Raw genomic sequence first — 20,409 nt, forward strand, 5'->3', positions numbered from 1 at the left:
ATTGACTTTGTAGGGTTGTTGTGAGTTAATACATGTAGAATGTTTAAAACAATACATATTAAGCAGTCACTAAATGTTAGCCAATAATATTACTTATATACCTTGCAAACTTTTACTCATCCTTCCTGACAAGTCAAGCCTCACCAACCACCTCTAAAACCCTCTTGTGATTCCACCTTCTTTCCGCCTTCGTTGCAGAGTCTGGCTCTACCTTCTCTGTGTTCACAGTACACCTGGTGCTTTACCACATTGTAATTGACTATCCCCTGCACCAGGCCCTGAGTGGAAAGCAGGAACTGTCTTACTCAGCTTTACATTCTTAATATCCATTTTAATGCTTGGAATGTTGTACGTGGTCAATAAATACTTGCTGAAAGAATGGTAATGACCTGCAAATATCACAGTGTTAAGACTGGAAATCATTTTATTCAGTTCAGATGTTACATAATATTCCCATGGACAGACATTCTCACTATTAATTACTCTTGTGGCTTTTGTATCAATATAAATTGCCAGAGCATCTTTATAAATTTAGCTGCCTATTAAATAAGCCTCGAATAAGCCATATAAAAGAGTTACAAAGTTTGTGATTTACCCACAAAACTTTTCAGTCTCATTCAACAACTGATTTCTTGAATTGGGTTAAAAAAATAAAAGTAAAACCAGTTGTTTAGGGCCACGTACCAAACCAACTCAATTTTAAAAAATTTTTCAAATAGTAATTTTGATAATCTGAAGACACAGTTTTGAGGATAGGTTTTTTGATTAATAAATTACTTATTAAAATTAAATGACAAATCAAAATTTTGGCCATCTCACATTAAAATACTTTGGTATCTAAGTCACAGAAAGAATATCAATTAGTTTTTCTACATTGTCTCCGACACAAAAACTGATTGCATTTTGCTTTATTTTGGCTGACTGTGCTTTGAATCACAGAATGTTCACTTCTAAAGAATCTTATTGCTGCTATGACAGCACATGAAAGCATCATGCATTCTCTGCTAGCTCCAGAGGGAGCAAGGGTCCTTTTTAGAGTTAGAGTTCAAGGGAAAACCCCCTGTCTTATATCCCAAAGTAATTTGTCCACAGTCACATTCTCAGGTTTTTTCAGACACTCTTGGCCCGCTCCACCCTGACTCCTGGTCTACTAACTCCTTGCCTCCTGCTTTTCTTTAATTGACCTCTACATTTGGTTTTGGACTTTTTATTTTTTTATGCAAATATATTTAGCCAGGTTTCTTTTGAATCCATATTTTGTTAATCCTTAGCTCTGTTTTCCTCTGCTTGAGAACTCAGGAGATTTTTGTGGATAACATTTGAGAAATTACCCTTTAAATAGCTATAACATTAACATATAGAAATGCGATACTAATCCAGCTACAGACCTCTCACACAGTAGAAACACGGTAGAAAGCTTTTGACAGTAATATGCACTCTTTTACTGCTTGTTTTGCACACACAAAAATCTTACACAAATGTCAGCATTGTTGTATTATTCCACAATTTATTGTTTAAGAGACATTTACTAGTGACCTGCCTCGCTTACTGGTTCCAGTTTCCTAGTAAACATTTCTGTAAGGGAATGGTTTTTGTGCTTTCCTTTTCACTGAGAAAGATGGTCTTGACAGGAGATGAGTCACCTTTCACAGTACCCTGACAACAAGGTGTTCTTTTAATAGAAAAACAGCAGGAGATTCAGCCTAAATTGGATCACTGGCAGGATAGGAGCAAGGTACCACTCTATTGAGCCTTATGGACTAAAGCAGAGATTTATCTCATCTTATCTTTAATCTCACCTAGAAAACAGTCATATTTAATGTTTTTCTTTGGGCATATAAATCATGTTTGGCTTGAAAAGAAGCTGAATTGTGGAATTTGGACTGAAAAGGAGTTGAAGATTTACATTGAGCTCACTCCCAATTTTGGTATCCTCTAGCAGGGATATTTTCTCTGCCAAGCTTAGGAATTTTGACAATCAATTTGACTCAGAAGCATTCATTTCTAATAAGAAAAATATGTATTTTTCTTCTATTTAAACCCTATTTTAAATTGAAAAAAGATATCAAAATAAAGGATCATAATTTCATTGAATGAACTTAAGCTTTTCACAAAATTTCTAATTTTCTGGAAATGAAATCTGTCATTTGAACGAGTCAAATCAGAAATTTGACTAAAGATTTATTTATTTATGAAGATTTTATTTTTTCCTTTTTCTGCCCAAAGCCCCCCGTACATAGTTGTGTATTTTCAGTTGTGGGTCCTTCTAGTTGTGCTATGTGGAACGCTGCCTCAGCATGGCTTCATGAGCAGTGCCGTGTCTGTGCCCAGGATTCCAACTGGTGAACCCTAGGCCGCTGAAGCAGAGCGTACAAACTTAACCACTCGGCCCCGGGGCTGGCCCCAAAAGATTTGTTTTTTTTAAGATCGGTACCTGAGCCAACATCTGCTGCCAATCTTTTTTTTTCCCTTCTCTCCAAAGCCCCCCAGTACACAGTGTATATTCTAGTTGTAGGTCCTTCTGGTTCTGCTATGTGCGATGCTACCTCAGCACGACTTGATGAGCGGTGCTAGGTCTGCACCCAGGATCCAAACCGGCAAAACCCTGGGCCGCTGAAGTGGAGCGTGAAAACTTAACCACTTGGCCGTGGGGCCAGCCCCTTGACCAAAGATTTTTAAGTCTCACTAATATTCTGAAATCTTTACATTTTGTTTTTAACCGTGACTTGAATGAATAATTTTTTATGTGTTTTATAATCCCAATCAAACTTACATTGACACGTTGCTATGTTGCTCTCTTGAGAAACTTTTTACCGTTACTTGTTTTAGTTATCAGATATGTTATTTATTTTTCATGTATAATAAAATAGGATCTTTAATATTAAATCAAAAAGCTTATATGATTGCATATTTTTTTAAGTCTGTCTTGAGTATATTAACTCTATTTTATTTCTCTGTGTTGGTTTTAGATCACTGAATTAGCAGGCTATACTGCTCGAGTGTACAATATGTTTTGGGTCTTTGATGAAGTGAAAAGAGGCATTTATAAGAGAACTGCTGTCATGCAAGAGTCTGAAAACCATAGCAAGAATGGAGCTAACATAGAATTATCCCTCAGTGATACGTTGGAAATCAAAGGTATTAGACTCAAATTTTTTTGTATTTTTCCTGTATTTAAGTGTTTATCAACAGAACTAAAGTTTTTTAGAAGCTAGTCTTTAACAGATAAAAGAAACCAACATTTATTTATTTAAATAGTTATTCCTAAACTTAGTATTGCAGTGTGAGGAGTGGTGACTAACATTACCATTAAAAAAAAATTGTTACCTTTATTTAGAACAAAATTTCTAGAATTATTTTTGGAAACTGCACATATGGCAGAATGAATTGTTTGCTTTTAAAAATCAAATAACAGAATTAGAACTAATGTCATATTGTTCTTCATCATCCTATGTTTTTAAACTTATTTGGTTATCATATTTTTAAAAATTATATATAAATGTCTTAATTCCCTTTCTGGGGCACCGTGTTTTTTCTGTAAGAAAAGTTAATTTAGAGAAACAAGTAGTTGTAAAGAGTATGGCTGGGTTATATCAGATAGAGTTTAGCTTTGCTCTCATTATGATGTTGACATTAGGTTATTGGTAAGTAATGTTTCTGAGAAAGATTTTCCAAGTAGATGTGTCAAAACGTCCAAATTTACGTTAAACTTTTCTTTAGATATAGATATCTATATTTCACTTGGTTTTCTGATTTGTTACTGTGAATTATCTTTATAACGAATTTATCTATGTTGCATTATACTTTAAGTTATTTACGTAGTTAAGAATAACGTGTGATAGCTTTTGTAACTTAAGTCGTTCCTTAACTTATAGGAGAAGTTATTGATGTGGATCATGGAATTATTTGCGAAAATGTTCCCATACATACACCAACGGGAGAAGTGGTGGCTTCCAGGCTAAACTTCAAAGTAAGATGATATTCAAAAATCTTCTGATTGTTGCCATCACACTAATAAAAAACAACACAGAATTCATGTACATTTGTTAAATACATGGAGGAGCATATGGAAAGGAGGGGAAATCAAGGAAGGTATGCACAGTGGCTGAATTACAAAAGCAGTTAATTCCTCAGAAAGCAGAAAGAAAGAGAAATTTGATGTCTACTGCTTTATTGCCAGGTTGAAAATTAAAATTACAGTTCACTGAGAGCCTATACAAGGTTCCCAAACGGTTTTTCACACTGCGTTTTCCCTCACCTGAAAAAACAGGCCAAGAGATTGTGACGATCCATAATTAGCGTTTTAATCCATTTGGCAGGACTCAGTGTTTTTCACGTTCTGTGATACTGGGATCTGCGTCTTCACTGTCATGTGTTAAACCTTTAAGTCTTGTCCAAAAGTCATGTCATTACCTAGAGAATCCTTCTGTGAATTCCAGGCAGGTTGCCATCTTTCTGCTTCCGCCTCCTCTCCTCACCTTTACAATGGGGAGAATAACGGTAACCTACCTTTTGGATGTGAGGATTAAACGAGACAGTTGGTGCAAAGCAGTCGGCGCAGGATCTGGCACAAAGCGAAGCCTTCAATAAATTATGATTACAGTAGTTTTGACTTCCCTCCAGTCGGAATATAGTCGAGTTGAAGTTCGTGGCTATGTCACAGCTGTGTCTCAGGCTGGTGTCTGCCGCCCTGAGCCAAGCCGTAAAAATCCCTAGAATAACTTTGCAAAAGCCTGTTAGCCTCTTGAGGCTCCTACACTTCTTTATTTTATTTTGTTTTATTTTATTTTATTTTACTTTATTGCAGTGACAGTGGATTCTAACATCACGTAGCTTTCCAGAGGTACGTTGTAATACATTTCGAATTCTGTGTAGATTACGTCGTGTTCACCGCCCAAAAACTAATTATAGTCCGTCACCTCACATGTGAGCCTCATCGCCCCTTTGGCTCTCTCCCCTCCCCCCCTCCCCCTACGGTAACCACCAATCCAATCTCCGTTGCTCTGTGCGTGTTCGTCATTGTTTTTATCATGTACTCATGAGTGAGATCACACGGTGTTTGACTTTCTCCCTCTGATTTATTTCACTTCGCATAATACCCTCAAGGTCCATCCACGTTGTCACAAATGGCCGGATCTCATCGTTTCTCAGGGCCGAGTAGCATTCCATTGTGTATACACACCACATCTTCTCTGTCCATACTTCCCTTGATGGGCACCTAGGTTGCTTCCAAGTTTTGGCTGTTGTGAATAATGCTGCAGTGAACCTAGGGGTGCATGTGTCTTTCTGCATTGGTGTTTTCCAGTTCTTTGGATAAATACCCAGCAGTGGGCTAGCTGGATCATACATATGGTAGATTGTATTCTTAGTTTTCTGAGGATACTCCATACGGCTTTCCATGGTGGCTGCACCAGTCTGCACTCCCACCAGCAGTGTAGGAGAGTTCCCTTCTCTCCACATCCTCTCCGACACTTGTCTCCTGTCTTGTTAATTAGAGCCATTCTGACCAGAGGAAGGTGACCTCTCCTTGTAGTTTTGATTTGCCTTCCTCTGATCGCTAATGATGTTGAGCCCCTTTCCATATGCCTGTTGGCCACCCGTATACCTTCTTTGGAGAAGTCACTGCTCAGATCTTTTGCCCGTCTTTTTAATCGGGTTGTTGATTTTTTGTTGTTGTTGAGCTGTCGGAGTTCTTTCTGTGTTTTGGATATAAACCCCTTATCCGATATATGGTTTGCAAGTATCTTCTCCCAGTTGTTAGGTTGTGTTTTGGTTTTGTGGATGGTTTCCTTTGCCGTGCAGAAGATTTTTTTTCACTTTGATGTAGTCCCGTTTGTTCATTTTGTACTTTGTTTCCATTGCCCAGTCAGACGTGGTACTTGAAAGTAGGCTGCTAAGACTGCTGTCAAAGGGCATACTGCCTATGTTTTCTTCTAGACGTTGCATGGTTTCGGGTGTGGCATTGCAGTCAGACCCGAGGAGGCTGCAGTTCCCCGAGAGCGAGCGTGTGGGCGGGGCCCCAGCAGTTCTCCCAGGAGGGTGTCCCTGTCCCTGTCCGCAGTCCACCGCCTGAGTGGGGGGGGCGGGGGGGTGGGGCGGGGCAGCGGCCAGGGAGCCTCTGGGCGGCGGCGCGCGCGCGCGCGCGCGGGGAGCGCGCACGGCTGCTGGGCCGCCGTCCGGGGAGGCGTCGGCCAGCCGCGCCTGCCTGCCCAGAGCCGAGCCCGGCGGAGTCCGGCCGCGCTCTGCTGCTCTCTCCTGGGCCGGGCTCGCCCGTTCCCCCGGCGTCCCTGGACGCCGCTCCGTGTCCCCGCTGGGCACAGCAGCCCGGGCCCTCCACAGCCACGGCCGCTAGCCTGAGGAGGCCCTCCTTCAGCTCCCGCTCTTCCTGCTCGCCGGACACGGACGACCAGGGCGCCTGCGAAGAGGATTCCATCTGGGAGAGGTACCTGGGGGCGTGGGCCTGGGGGCTGGTGGGAGGCGAGCGTGTCCCTGAGGAATAGGCTGGTGCGCCGAGAGGTGCCCGTCAGGCCGCGGGACAGCTGCGCGGCGCGGGCAGCGAGGGGGTCTCTTCGTGCGCTTCACGCGTTCGTGGAACGGGCGGTGTGTGCCGGGCACCTGCCCAGGGGCCAGCCTGGGGATGCGGTGCCCGGGAGTCGGGCGCTGAAGCGGCGCCCGTGGTCTTGGCTTCTTGGAAGGCCAGACGCGACGTCGGTAACGACACTGGTCTCGATGCGTTCTGAGGGGTGCAGGTCTCCCTCTTTTCGAGGCTACGTTCCGTTGGGGTTTTCACGAAGCCTGTCGTGGCCCTGAAGCTCAGGCCGGTTCAGGGGAAGTGGCCTGTGGAGGGCCGCATAATATTCGTGTGCAGAGCCAGTGCTTTCCAAAGGCCTTGACTGGGCAGAAGTCTACCTGTTAGGGGTGCAGTGGGGGCTGTCCGGGGAGCATTGTGAGCACAGGTGTGTGTCCCACACTTGAAAGTCTGGCAAAGAAAGCGTGAGGCTGGAGGGTGCTCCGTTCGTTCCCTCCTTCCACAGAAAGTCTGGAGAGTTGACTTTGGGACTTCCTTTCCTCGGGTCGGTGCGTGTTCAGTGGTCTGGACACTTGGTGGGCAAGACTGACAGGGTGTTTGACGTACTGGACCTCGCAGCCTAGTTGGAAAGGACAGATAGGCAGCAACTAATTACCTAGGAGATACGTAAAAGCCATTCTGTGTTGAGTGCTGAGAAATACGGCATTCACTGTTAGACTTTGTGACTTAGGCAGTGATGTTGAAGCTGAGAGCAGATGCCTAAAAGCAAAGGAGGACTTGTGCGGGAGAGCGTTGGGACAGGGCAAGGGAGGAGGATGGCCTGTCAGAGGAGCTGAAAGCATGCCCTGGAGACTGGGGCCGCGTAGGGACTGTAGGGTGGGGAAAACCAAACTTTTCGATTAAGGCTGGCGCTTTCTATAGGCTTTCGGAGACTAAGCGTGGTGATTCAGCACGTGGACTCTGGAGCCAGACTCTGTCACATGGGTCCTAGCTCTGCCACCTACGGGCTGTGTGAACTTGGGCAAGTTACTGTACCATTCTGTGTGTCAGTTTCCTGATCTGTAAAACGGGGATGATTATAACACACACTCCATAGGTGAGTGTAAAGGTTAGAGGCTATTTCATGTCCGTAAAGTACTTAGAGCAGTGTCTGGCCTTCAGTAGGCGTTAGTAGTGGTTGATTAAATAAATGGATAAATGCATACATAAGTATTCAAGGCTTGGAGGCTGTCCCTCGTGCAACGTGTGAACTGGAATGGATTACACCCGGCTTTGTTTCCTTTCCAGCTTGCAGTTGCTACTGACCGCATCTGTGGCACTGTGGAATTAGAAATAATCTCCCTCGACTTGGCTGCTCTTGGTAACAGAATCTAATGCTGTCCAGATTATCCCAGGGAAATAAAAGCCTTGTCAGTAGCCTAGTAGGGTCAGGCTTATTTAATAGGTATCGCTTATATTGGTTTGGCTGGTATTTGTTGGTAACTTTTTCTTGGCAAAGCTGCTCGGTTAAAAAAAGTAGATTAGCTGTAAAATAGTTCAGACCCAGGGAAAAGTAGAGAGTCGTGTAAGCAGAGCACGCCTTTCCTTGACTCTCTGTCGAGAGCTTTTGTGACTCCAGCCGCTCTCTGCCTCAGACGCGGTGCCCTCTGCGTGTGCAGTCATCTAAACCGTGCAGGGTCCGGAACCGTGGAGAATCTAAGGCAGTGCAGTCATGCTTTGCTTAACAGTGGGGCTAGGTTCTGAGGAGTGCGTCACGGTCAGGCAATCTCGTGAGCGTGCAAGCACCACGGAGTTCATAAACCTAGATGGCAGAGCCTCCTATACACCTTGGCTCTATGGGACTAATCTTTTGGGACCCCCGTTGTTGACTGAAACGTCCTGATGTAGCGCCTGACGGTACTTCCCAACTCCAAGGGCACGGGAGTGTAGCCTGTGGGGCTCTGTCAAAGAACGGAGACGCTCGAGGCCTACTCTGGACCCACTGACTCAGAATCTACTGGGATAGTTCCCGGCTTTAAAGACCAGCCATAGTCCTCATCTGCAGACATCTCCTCAACGGTTTTCCACACCGGGTTTTCCCTCACCTGAGAAAACAGGCCAAGAGATTGTGAGGATCCATAGTTAGTGTTTTAATCCATTTGGCAGGACTCAGTGTTTTTCACGTTCTGTGATACTGGGATCTGCGTCTTCACTGTCATGTGTTAAACCTTTAAGTCTTGTCCAAAAGTCATGTCATTACCTAGAGAATCCTTCTGTGAATTCCAGGCAGGTTGCCATCTTTCTGCTTCCGCCTCCTCTCCTCACCTTTACAATGGGGAGAATAACGGTAACCTACCTTTTGGATGTGAGGATTAAACGAGACAGTTGGTGCAAAGCAGTCGGCGCAGGATCTGGCACAAAGCGAAGCCTTCAATAAATTATGATTACAGTAGTTTTGACTTCCCTCCAGTCGGAATATAGTCGAGTTGAAGTTCGTGGCTATGTCACAGCTGTGTCTCAGGCTGGTGTCTGCCGCCCTGAGCCAAGCCGTAAAAATCCCTAGAATAACTTTGCAAAAGCCTGTTAGCCTCTTGAGGCTCCTACACTTCTTTATTTTATTTTGTTTTATTTTATTTTATTTTACTTTATTGCAGTGACAGTGGATTCTAACATCACGTAGCTTTCCAGAGGTACGTTGTAATACATTTCGAATTCTGTGTAGATTACGTCGTGTTCACCGCCCAAAAACTAATTATAGTCCGTCACCTCACATGTGAGCCTCATCGCCCCTTTGGCTCTCTCCCCTCCCCCCCTCCCCCTACGGTAACCACCAATCCAATCTCCGTTGCTCTGTGCGTGTTCGTCATTGTTTTTATCATGTACTCATGAGTGAGATCACACGGTGTTTGACTTTCTCCCTCTGATTTATTTCACTTCGCATAATACCCTCAAGGTCCATCCACGTTGTCACAAATGGCCGGATCTCATCGTTTCTTAGGGCCGAGTAGCATTCCATTGTGTATACACACCACATCTTCTCTGTCCATACTTCCCTTGATGGGCACCTAGGTTGCTTCCAAGTTTTGGCTGTTGTGAATAATGCTGCAGTGAACCTAGGGGTGCATGTGTCTTTCTGCATTGGTGTTTTCCAGTTCTTTGGATAAATACCCAGCAGTGGGCTAGCTGGATCATACATATGGTAGATTGTATTCTTAGTTTTCTGAGGATACTCCATACGGCTTTCCATGGTGGCTGCACCAGTCTGCACTCCCACCAGCAGTGTAGGAGAGTTCCCTTCTCTCCACATCCTCTCCGACACTTGTCTCCTGTCTTGTTAATTAGAGCCATTCTGACCAGAGGAAGGTGACCTCTCCTTGTAGTTTTGATTTGCCTTCCTCTGATCGCTAATGATGTTGAGCCCCTTTCCATATGCCTGTTGGCCACCCGTATACCTTCTTTGGAGAAGTCACTGCTCAGATCTTTTGCCCGTCTTTTTAATCGGGTTGTTGATTTTTTGTTGTTGTTGAGCTGTCGGAGTTCTTTCTGTGTTTTGGATATAAACCCCTTATCCGATATATGGTTTGCAAGTATCTTCTCCCAGTTGTTAGGTTGTGTTTTGGTTTTGTGGATGGTTTCCTTTGCCGTGCAGAAGATTTTTTTTCACTTTGATGTAGTCCCGTTTGTTCATTTTGTACTTTGTTTCCATTGCCCAGTCAGACGTGGTACTTGAAAGTAGGCTGCTAAGACTGCTGTCAAAGGGCATACTGCCTATGTTTTCTTCTAGACGTTGCATGGTTTCGGGTGTGGCATTGCAGTCAGACCCGAGGAGGCTGCAGTTCCCCGAGAGCGAGCGTGTGGGCGGGGCCCCAGCAGTTCTCCCAGGAGGGTGTCCCTGTCCCTGTCCGCAGTCCACCGCCTGAGTGGGGGGGGCGGGGGGGTGGGGCGGGGCAGCGGCCAGGGAGCCTCTGGGCGGCGGCGCGCGCGCGCGCGCGCGGGGAGCGCGCACGGCTGCTGGGCCGCCGTCCGGGGAGGCGTCGGCCAGCCGCGCCTGCCTGCCCAGAGCCGAGCCCGGCGGAGTCCGGCCGCGCTCTGCGGCTCTCTCCTGGGCCGGGCTCGCCCGTTCCCCCGGCGTCCCTGGACGCCGCTCCGTGTCCCCGCTGGGCACAGCAGCCCGGGCCCTCCACAGCCACGGCCGCTAGCCTGAGGAGGCCCTCCTTCAGCTCCCGCTCTTCCTGCTCGCCGGACACGGACGACCAGGGCGCCTGCGAAGAGGATTCCATCTGGGAGAGGTACCTGGGGGCGTGGGCCTGGGGGCTGGTGGGAGGCGAGCGTGTCCCTGAGGAATAGGCTGGTGCGCCGAGAGGTGCCCGTCAGGCCGCGGGACAGCTGCGCGGCGCGGGCAGCGAGGGGGTCTCTTCGTGCGCTTCACGCGTTCGTGGAACGGGCGGTGTGTGCCGGGCACCTGCCCAGGGGCCAGCCTGGGGATGCGGTGCCCGGGAGTCGGGCGCTGAAGCGGCGCCCGTGGTCTTGGCTTCTTGGAAGGCCAGACGCGACGTCGGTAACGACACTGGTCTCGATGCGTTCTGAGGGGTGCAGGTCTCCCTCTTTTCGAGGCTACGTTCCGTTGGGGTTTTCACGAAGCCTGTCGTGGCCCTGAAGCTCAGGCCGGTTCAGGGGAAGTGGCCTGTGGAGGGCCGCATAATATTCGTGTGCAGAGCCAGTGCTTTCCAAAGGCCTTGACTGGGCAGAAGTCTACCTGTTAGGGGTGCAGTGGGGGCTGTCCGGGGAGCATTGTGAGCACAGGTGTGTGTCCCACACTTGAAAGTCTGGCAAAGAAAGCGTGAGGCTGGAGGGTGCTCCGTTCGTTCCCTCCTTCCACAGAAAGTCTGGAGAGTTGACTTTGGGACTTCCTTTCCTCGGGTCGGTGCGTGTTCAGTGGTCTGGACACTTGGTGGGCAAGACTGACAGGGTGTTTGACGTACTGGACCTCGCAGCCTAGTTGGAAAGGACAGATAGGCAGCAACTAATTACCTAGGAGATACGTAAAAGCCATTCTGTGTTGAGTGCTGAGAAATACGGCATTTACTGTTAGACTTTGTGACTTAGGCAGTGATGTTGAAGCTGAGAGCAGATGCCTAAAAGCAAAGGAGGACTTGTGCGGGAGAGCGTTGGGACAGGGCAAGGGAGGAGGATGGCCTGTCAGAGGAGCTGAAAGCATGCCCTGGAGACTGGGGCCGCGTAGGGACTGTAGGGTGGGGAAAACCAAACTTTTCGATTAAGGCTGGCGCTTTCTATAGGCTTTCGGAGACTAAGCGTGGTGATTCAGCACGTGGACTCTGGAGCCAGACTCTGTCACATGGGTCCTAGCTCTGCCACCTACGGGCTGTGTGAACTTGGGCAAGTTACTGTACCATTCTGTGTGTCAGTTTCCTGATCTGTAAAACGGGGATGATTATAACACACACTCCATAGGTGAGTGTAAAGGTTAGAGGCTATTTCATGTCCGTAAAGTACTTAGAGCAGTGTCTGGCCTTCAGTAGGCGTTAGTAGTGGTTGATTAAATAAATGGATAAATGCATACATAAGTATTCAAGGCTTGGAGGCTGTCCCTCGTGCAACGTGTGAACTGGAATGGATTACACCCGGCTTTGTTTCCTTTCCAGCTTGCAGTTGCTACTGACCGCATCTGTGGCACTGTGGAATTAGAAATAATCTCCCTCGACTTGGCTGCTCTTGGTAACAGAATCTAATGCTGTCCAGATTATCCCAGGGAAATAAAAGCCTTGTCAGTAGCCTAGTAGGGTCAGGCTTATTTAATAGGTATCGCTTATATTGGTTTGGCTGGTATTTGTTGGTAACTTTTTCTTGGCAAAGCTGCTCGGTTAAAAAAAGTAGATTAGCTGTAAAATAGTTCAGACCCAGGGAAAAGTAGAGAGTCGTGTAAGCAGAGCACGCCTTTCCTTGACTCTCTGTCGAGAGCTTTTGTGACTCCAGCCGCTCTCTGCCTCAGACGCGGTGCCCTCTGCGTGTGCAGTCATCTAAACCGTGCAGGGTCCGGAACCGTGGAGAATCTAAGGCAGTGCAGTCATGCTTTGCTTAACAGTGGGGCTAGGTTCTGAGGAGTGCGTCACGGTCAGGCAATCTCGTGAGCGTGCAAGCACCACGGAGTTCATAAACCTAGATGGCAGAGCCTCCTATACACCTTGGCTCTATGGGACTAATCTTTTGGGACCCCCGTTGTTGACTGAAACGTCCTGATGTAGCGCCTGACGGTACTTCCCAACTCCAAGGGCACGGGAGTGTAGCCTGTGGGGCTCTGTCAAAGAACGGAGACGCTCGAGGCCTACTCTGGACCCACTGACTCAGAATCTACTGGGATAGTTCCCGGCTTTAAAGACCAGCCATAGTCCTCATCTGCAGACATCTCCTCAACGGTTTTCCACACCGGGTTTTCCCTCACCTGAGAAAACAGGCCAAGAGATTGTGAGGATCCATAGTTAGTGTTTTAATCCATTTGGCAGGACTCAGTGTTTTTCACGTTCTGTGATACTGGGATCTGCGTCTTCACTGTCATGTGTTAAACCTTTAAGTCTTGTCCAAAAGTCATGTCATTACCTAGAGAATCCTTCTGTGAATTCCAGGCAGGTTGCCATCTTTCTGCTTCCGCCTCCTCTCCTCACCTTTACAATGGGGAGAATAACGGTAACCTACCTTTTGGATGTGAGGATTAAACGAGACAGTTGGTGCAAAGCAGTCGGCGCAGGATCTGGCACAAAGCGAAGCCTTCAATAAATTATGATTACAGTAGTTTTGACTTCCCTCCAGTCGGAATATAGTCGAGTTGAAGTTCGTGGCTATGTCACAGCTGTGTCTCAGGCTGGTGTCTGCCGCCCTGAGCCAAGCCGTAAAAATCCCTAGAATAACTTTGCAAAAGCCTGTTAGCCTCTTGAGGCTCCTACACTTCTTTATTTTATTTTGTTTTATTTTATTTTATTTTACTTTATTGCAGTGACAGTGGATTCTAACATCACGTAGCTTTCCAGAGGTACGTTGTAATACATTTCGAATTCTGTGTAGATTACGTCGTGTTCACCGCCCAAAAACTAATTATAGTCCGTCACCTCACATGTGAGCCTCATCGCCCCTTTGGCTCTCTCCCCTCCCCCCCTCCCCCTACGGTAACCACCAATCCAATCTCCGTTGCTCTGTGCGTGTTCGTCATTGTTTTTATCATGTACTCATGAGTGAGATCACACGGTGTTTGACTTTCTCCCTCTGATTTATTTCACTTCGCATAATACCCTCAAGGTCCATCCACGTTGTCACAAATGGCCGGATCTCATCGTTTCTTAGGGCCGAGTAGCATTCCATTGTGTATACACACCACATCTTCTCTGTCCATACTTCCCTTGATGGGCACCTAGGTTGCTTCCAAGTTTTGGCTGTTGTGAATAATGCTGCAGTGAACCTAGGGGTGCATGTGTCTTTCTGCATTGGTGTTTTCCAGTTCTTTGGATAAATACCCAGCAGTGGGCTAGCTGGATCATACATATGGTAGATTGTATTCTTAGTTTTCTGAGGATACTCCATACGGCTTTCCATGGTGGCTGCACCAGTCTGCACTCCCACCAGCAGTGTAGGAGAGTTCCCTTCTCTCCACATCCTCTCCGACACTTGTCTCCTGTCTTGTTAATTAGAGCCATTCTGACCAGAGGAAGGTGACCTCTCCTTGTAGTTTTGATTTGCCTTCCTCTGATCGCTAATGATGTTGAGCCCCTTTCCATATGCCTGTTGGCCACCCGTATACCTTCTTTGGAGAAGTCACTGCTCAGATCTTTTGCCCGTCTTTTTAATCGGGTTGTTGATTTTTTGTTGTTGTTGAGCTGTCGGAGTTCTTTCTGTGTTTTGGATATAAACCCCTTATCCGATATATGGTTTGCAAGTATCTTCTCCCAGTTGTTAGGTTGTGTTTTGGTTTTGTGGATGGTTTCCTTTGCCGTGCAGAAGATTTTTTTTCACTTTGATGTAGTCCCGTTTGTTCATTTTGTACTTTGTTTCCATTGCCCAGTCAGACGTGGTACTTGAAAGTAGGCTGCTAAGACTGCTGTCAAAGGGCATACTGCCTATGTTTTCTTCTAGACGTTGCATGGTTTCGGGTGTGGCATTGCAGTCAGACCCGAGGAGGCTGCAGTTCCCCGAGAGCGAGCGTGTGGGCGGGGCCCCAGCAGTTCTCCCAGGAGGGTGTCCCTGTCCCTGTCCGCAGTCCACCGCCTGAGTGGGGGGGGCGGGGGGGTGGGGCGGGGCAGCGGCCAGGGAGCCTCTGGGCGGCGGCGCGCGCGCGCGCGCGCGGGGAGCGCGCACGGCTGCTGGGCCGCCGTCCGGGGAGGCGTCGGCCAGCCGCGCCTGCCTGCCCAGAGCCGAGCCCGGCGGAGTCCGGCCGCGCTCTGCTGCTCTCTCCTGGGCCGGGCTCGCCCGTTCCCCCGGCGTCCCTGGACGCCGCTCCGTGTCCCCGCTGGGCACAGCAGCCCGGGCCCTCCACAGCCACGGCCGCTAGCCTGAGGAGGCCCTCCTTCAGCTCCCGCTCTTCCTGCTCGCCGGACACGGACGACCAGGGCGCCTGCGAAGAGGATTCCATCTGGGAGAGGTACCTGGGGGCGTGGGCCTGGGGGCTGGTGGGAGGCGAGCGTGTCCCTGAGGAATAGGCTGGTGCGCCGAGAGGTGCCCGTCAGGCCGCGGGACAGCTGCGCGGCGCGGGCAGCGAGGGGGTCTCTTCGTGCGCTTCACGCGTTCGTGGAACGGGCGGTGTGTGCCGGGCACCTGCCCAGGGGCCAGCCTGGGGATGCGGTGCCCGGGAGTCGGGCGCTGAAGCGGCGCCCGTGGTCTTGGCTTCTTGGAAGGCCAGACGCGACGTCGGTAACGACACTGGTCTCGATGCGTTCTGAGGGGTGCAGGTCTCCCTCTTTTCGAGGCTACGTTCCGTTGGGGTTTTCACGAAGCCTGTCGTGGCCCTGAAGCTCAGGCCGGTTCAGGGGAAGTGGCCTGTGGAGGGCCGCATAATATTCGTGTGCAGAGCCAGTGCTTTCCAAAGGCCTTGACTGGGCAGAAGTCTACCTGTTAGGGGTGCAGTGGGGGCTGTCCGGGGAGCATTGTGAGCACAGGTGTGTGTCCCACACTTGAAAGTCTGGCAAAGAAAGCGTGAGGCTGGAGGGTGCTCCGTTCGTTCCCTCCTTCCACAGAAAGTCTGGAGAGTTGACTTTGGGACTTCCTTTCCTCGGGTCGGTGCGTGTTCAGTGGTCTGGACACTTGGTGGGCAAGACTGACAGGGTGTTTGACGTACTGGACCTCGCAGCCTAGTTGGAAAGGACAGATAGGCAGCAACTAATTACCTAGGAGCTACGTAAAAGCCATTCTGTGTTGAGTGCTGAGAAATACGGCATTTACTGTTAGACTTTGTGACTTAGGCAGTGATGTTGAAGCTGAGAGCAGATGCCTAAAAGCAAAGGAGGACTTGTGCGGGAGAGCGTTGGGACAGGGCAAGGGAGGAGGATGGCCTGTCAGAGGAGCTGAAAGCATGCCCTGGAGACTGGGGCCGCGTAGGGACTGTAGGGTGGGGAAAACCAAACTTTTCGATTAAGGCTGGCGCTTTCTATAGGCTTTCGGAGACTAAGCGTGGTGATTCAGCACGTGGACTCTGGAGCCAGACTCTGTCACATGGGTCCTAGCTCTGCCACCTACGGGCTGTGTGAACTTGGGCAAGTTACTGTACCATTCTGTGTGTCAGTTTCCTGATCTGTAAAACGGGGATGATTATAACACACACTCCATAGGTGAGTGTAAAGGTTAGAGGCTATTTCATGTCCGTAAAGTACTTAGAGCAGTGTCTGGCCTTCAGTAGGCGTTAGTAGTGGTTGATTAAATAAATGGATAAATGCATACATAAGTATTCAAGGCTTGGAGGCTGTCCCTCGTGCAACGTGTGAACTGGAATGGATTACACCCGGCTTTGTTTCCTTTCCAGCTTGCAGTTGCTACTGACCGCATCTGTGGCACTGTGGAATTAGAAATAATCTCCCTCGACTTGGCTGCTCTTGGTAACAGAATCTAATGCTGTCCAGATTATCCCAGGGAAATAAAAGCCTTGTCAGTAGCCTAGTAGGGTCAGGCTTATTTAATAGGTATCGCTTATATTGGTTTGGCTGGTATTTGTTGGTAACTTTTTCTTGGCAAAGCTGCTCGGTTAAAAAAAGTAGATTAGCTGTAAAATAGTTCAGACCCAGAGAAAAGTAGAGAGTCGTGTAAGCAGAGCACGCCTTTCCTTGACTCTCTGTCGAGAGCTTTTGTGACTCCAGCCGCTCTCTGCCTCAGACGCGGTGCCCTCTGCGTGTGCAGTCATCTAAACCGTGCAGGGTCCGGAACCGTGGAGAATCTAAGGCAGTGCAGTCATGCTTTGCTTAACAGTGGGGCTAGGTTCTGAGGAGTGCGTCACGGTCAGGCAATCTCGTGAGCGTGCAAGCACCACGGAGTTCATAAACCTAGATGGCAGAGCCTCCTATACACCTTGGCTCTATGGGACTAATCTTTTGGGACCCCCGTTGTTGACTGAAACGTCCTGATGTAGCGCCTGACGGTACTTCCCAACTCCAAGGGCACGGGAGTGTAGCCTGTGGGGCTCTGTCAAAGAACGGAGACGCTCGAGGCCTACTCTGGACCCACTGACTCAGAATCTACTGGGATAGTTCCCGGCTTTAAAGACCAGCCATAGTCCTCATCTGCAGACATCTCCTCAACGGTTTTCCACACCGGGTTTTCCCTCACCTGAGAAAACAGGCCAAGAGATTGTGAGGATCCATAGTTAGTGTTTTAATCCATTTGGCAGGACTCAGTGTTTTTCACGTTCTGTGATACTGGGATCTGCGTCTTCACTGTCATGTGTTAAACCTTTAAGTCTTGTCCAAAAGTCATGTCATTACCTAGAGAATCCTTCTGTGAATTCCAGGCAGGTTGCCATCTTTCTGCTTCCGCCTCCTCTCCTCACCTTTACAATGGGGAGAATAACGGTAACCTACCTTTTGGATGTGAGGATTAAACGAGACAGTTGGTGCAAAGCAGTCGGCGCAGGATCTGGCACAAAGCGAAGCCTTCAATAAATTATGATTACAGTAGTTTTGACTTCCCTCCAGTCGGAATATAGTCGAGTTGAAGTTCGTGGCTATGTCACAGCTGTGTCTCAGGCTGGTGTCTGCCGCCCTGAGCCAAGCCGTAAAAATCCCTAGAATAACTTTGCAAAAGCCTGTTAGCCTCTTGAGGCTCCTACACTTCTTTATTTTATTTTGTTTTATTTTATTTTATTTTACTTTATTGCAGTGACAGTGGATTCTAACATCACGTAGCTTTCCAGAGGTACGTTGTAATACATTTCGAATTCTGTGTAGATTACGTCGTGTTCACCGCCCAAAAACTAATTATAGTCCGTCACCTCACATGTGAGCCTCATCGCCCCTTTGGCTCTCTCCCCTCCCCCCCTCCCCCTACGGTAACCACCAATCCAATCTCCGTTGCTCTGTGCGTGTTCGTCATTGTTTTTATCATGTACTCATGAGTGAGATCACACGGTGTTTGACTTTCTCCCTCTGATTTATTTCACTTCGCATAATACCCTCAAGGTCCATCCACGTTGTCACAAATGGCCGGATCTCATCGTTTCTTAGGGCCGAGTAGCATTCCATTGTGTATACACACCACATCTTCTCTGTCCATACTTCCCTTGATGGGCACCTAGGTTGCTTCCAAGTTTTGGCTGTTGTGAATAATGCTGCAGTGAACCTAGGGGTGCATGTGTCTTTCTGCATTGGTGTTTTCCAGTTCTTTGGATAAATACCCAGCAGTGGGCTAGCTGGATCATACATATGGTAGATTGTATTCTTAGTTTTCTGAGGATACTCCATACGGCTTTCCATGGTGGCTGCACCAGTCTGCACTCCCACCAGCAGTGTAGGAGAGTTCCCTTCTCTCCACATCCTCTCCGACACTTGTCTCCTGTCTTGTTAATTAGAGCCATTCTGACCAGAGGAAGGTGACCTCTCCTTGTAGTTTTGATTTGCCTTCCTCTGATCGCTAATGATGTTGAGCCCCTTTCCATATGCCTGTTGGCCACCCGTATACCTTCTTTGGAGAAGTCACTGCTCAGATCTTTTGCCCGTCTTTTTAATCGGGTTGTTGATTTTTTGTTGTTGTTGAGCTGTCGGAGTTCTTTCTGTGTTTTGGATATAAACCCCTTATCCGATATATGGTTTGCAAGTATCTTCTCCCAGTTGTTAGGTTGTGTTTTGGTTTTGTGGATGGTTTCCTTTGCCGTGCAGAAGATTTTTTTTCACTTTGATGTAGTCCCGTTTGTTCATTTTGTACTTTGTTTCCATTGCCCAGTCAGACGTGGTACTTGAAAGTAGGCTGCTAAGACTGCTGTCAAAGGGCATACTGCCTATGTTTTCTTCTAGACGTTGCATGGTTTCGGGTGTGGCATTGCAGTCAGACCCGAGGAGGCTGCAGTTCCCCGAGAGCGAGCGTGTGGGCGGGGCCCCAGCAGTTCTCCCAGGAGGGTGTCCCTGTCCCTGTCCGCAGTCCACCGCCTGAGTGGGGGGGGCGGGGGGGTGGGGCGGGGCAGCGGCCAGGGAGCCTCTGGGCGGCGGCGCGCGCGCGCGCGCGCGGGGAGCGCGCACGGCTGCTGGGCCGCCGTCCGGGGAGGCGTCGGCCAGCCGCGCCTGCCTGCCCAGAGCCGAGCCCGGCGGAGTCCGGCCGCGCTCTGCTGCTCTCTCCTGGGCCGGGCTCGCCCGTTCCCCCGGCGTCCCTGGACGCCGCTCCGTGTCCCCGCTGGGCACAGCAGCCCGGGCCCTCCACAGCCACGGCCGCTAGCCTGAGGAGGCCCTCCTTCAGCTCCCGCTCTTCCTGCTCGCCGGACACGGACGACCAGGGCGCCTGCGAAGAGGATTCCATCTGGGAGAGGTACCTGGGGGCGTGGGCCTGGGGGCTGGTGGGAGGCGAGCGTGTCCCTGAGGAATAGGCTGGTGCGCCGAGAGGTGCCCGTCAGGCCGCGGGACAGCTGCGCGGCGCGGGCAGCGAGGGGGTCTCTTCGTGCGCTTCACGCGTTCGTGGAACGGGCGGTGTGTGCCGGGCACCTGCCCAGGGGCCAGCCTGGGGATGCGGTGCCCGGGAGTCGGGCGCTGAAGCGGCGCCCGTGGTCTTGGCTTCTTGGAAGGCCAGACGCGACGTCGGTAACGACACTGGTCTCGATGCGTTCTGAGGGGTGCAGGTCTCCCTCTTTTCGAGGCTACGTTCCGTTGGGGTTTTCACGAAGCCTGTCGTGGCCCTGAAGCTCAGGCCGGTTCAGGGGAAGTGGCCTGTGGAGGGCCGCATAATATTCGTGTGCAGAGCCAGTGCTTTCCAAAGGCCTTGACTGGGCAGAAGTCTACCTGTTAGGGGTGCAGTGGGGGCTGTCCGGGGAGCATTGTGAGCACAGGTGTGTGTCCCACACTTGAAAGTCTGGCAAAGAAAGCGTGAGGCTGGAGGGTGCTCCGTTCGTTCCCTCCTTCCACAGAAAGTCTGGAGAGTTGACTTTGGGACTTCCTTTCCTCGGGTCGGTGCGTGTTCAGTGGTCTGGACACTTGGTGGGCAAGACTGACAGGGTGTTTGACGTACTGGACCTCGCAGCCTAGTTGGAAAGGACAGATAGGCAGCAACTAATTACCTAGGAGCTACGTAAAAGCCATTCTGTGTTGAGTGCTGAGAAATACGGCATTTACTGTTAGACTTTGTGACTTAGGCAGTGATGTTGAAGCTGAGAGCAGATGCCTAAAAGCAAAGGAGGACTTGTGCGGGAGAGCGTTGGGACAGGGCAAGGGAGGAGG

At 49.3% G+C, this 20,409-nt stretch overlaps 1 protein-coding gene across 4 annotated transcripts in view; it reads left to right on the forward strand.

The window, feature by feature from the left end:
* The window catches only part of LOC102150839 (ATP-binding cassette sub-family D member 2-like), a 287,276-nt gene that overhangs the window by 16,887 nt on the left and 249,980 nt on the right, over positions 1 to 20,409 (forward strand). For all 4 annotated transcript variants that reach the window (XR_011425372.1, XR_011425373.1, XM_070233659.1 and 1 more), the window contains exons 6-7: positions 2,970 to 3,138; positions 3,876 to 3,970. Coding sequence is in view for 2 of the 4 variants with exons in the window: in XM_070233659.1 (XP_070089760.1) it covers positions 2,970 to 3,138; positions 3,876 to 3,970 (264 nt within the window). In the remaining 2 variants the exon portion in view is untranslated. The remainder of the gene's footprint in view (positions 1 to 2,969; positions 3,139 to 3,875; positions 3,971 to 20,409) is intronic.

This window comes from Equus caballus, chromosome 14 (genome assembly GCF_041296265.1).
Source record: "Equus caballus isolate H_3958 breed thoroughbred chromosome 14, TB-T2T, whole genome shotgun sequence".
Classification (NCBI taxonomy): Eukaryota; Metazoa; Chordata; class Mammalia; order Perissodactyla; family Equidae; genus Equus; species Equus caballus.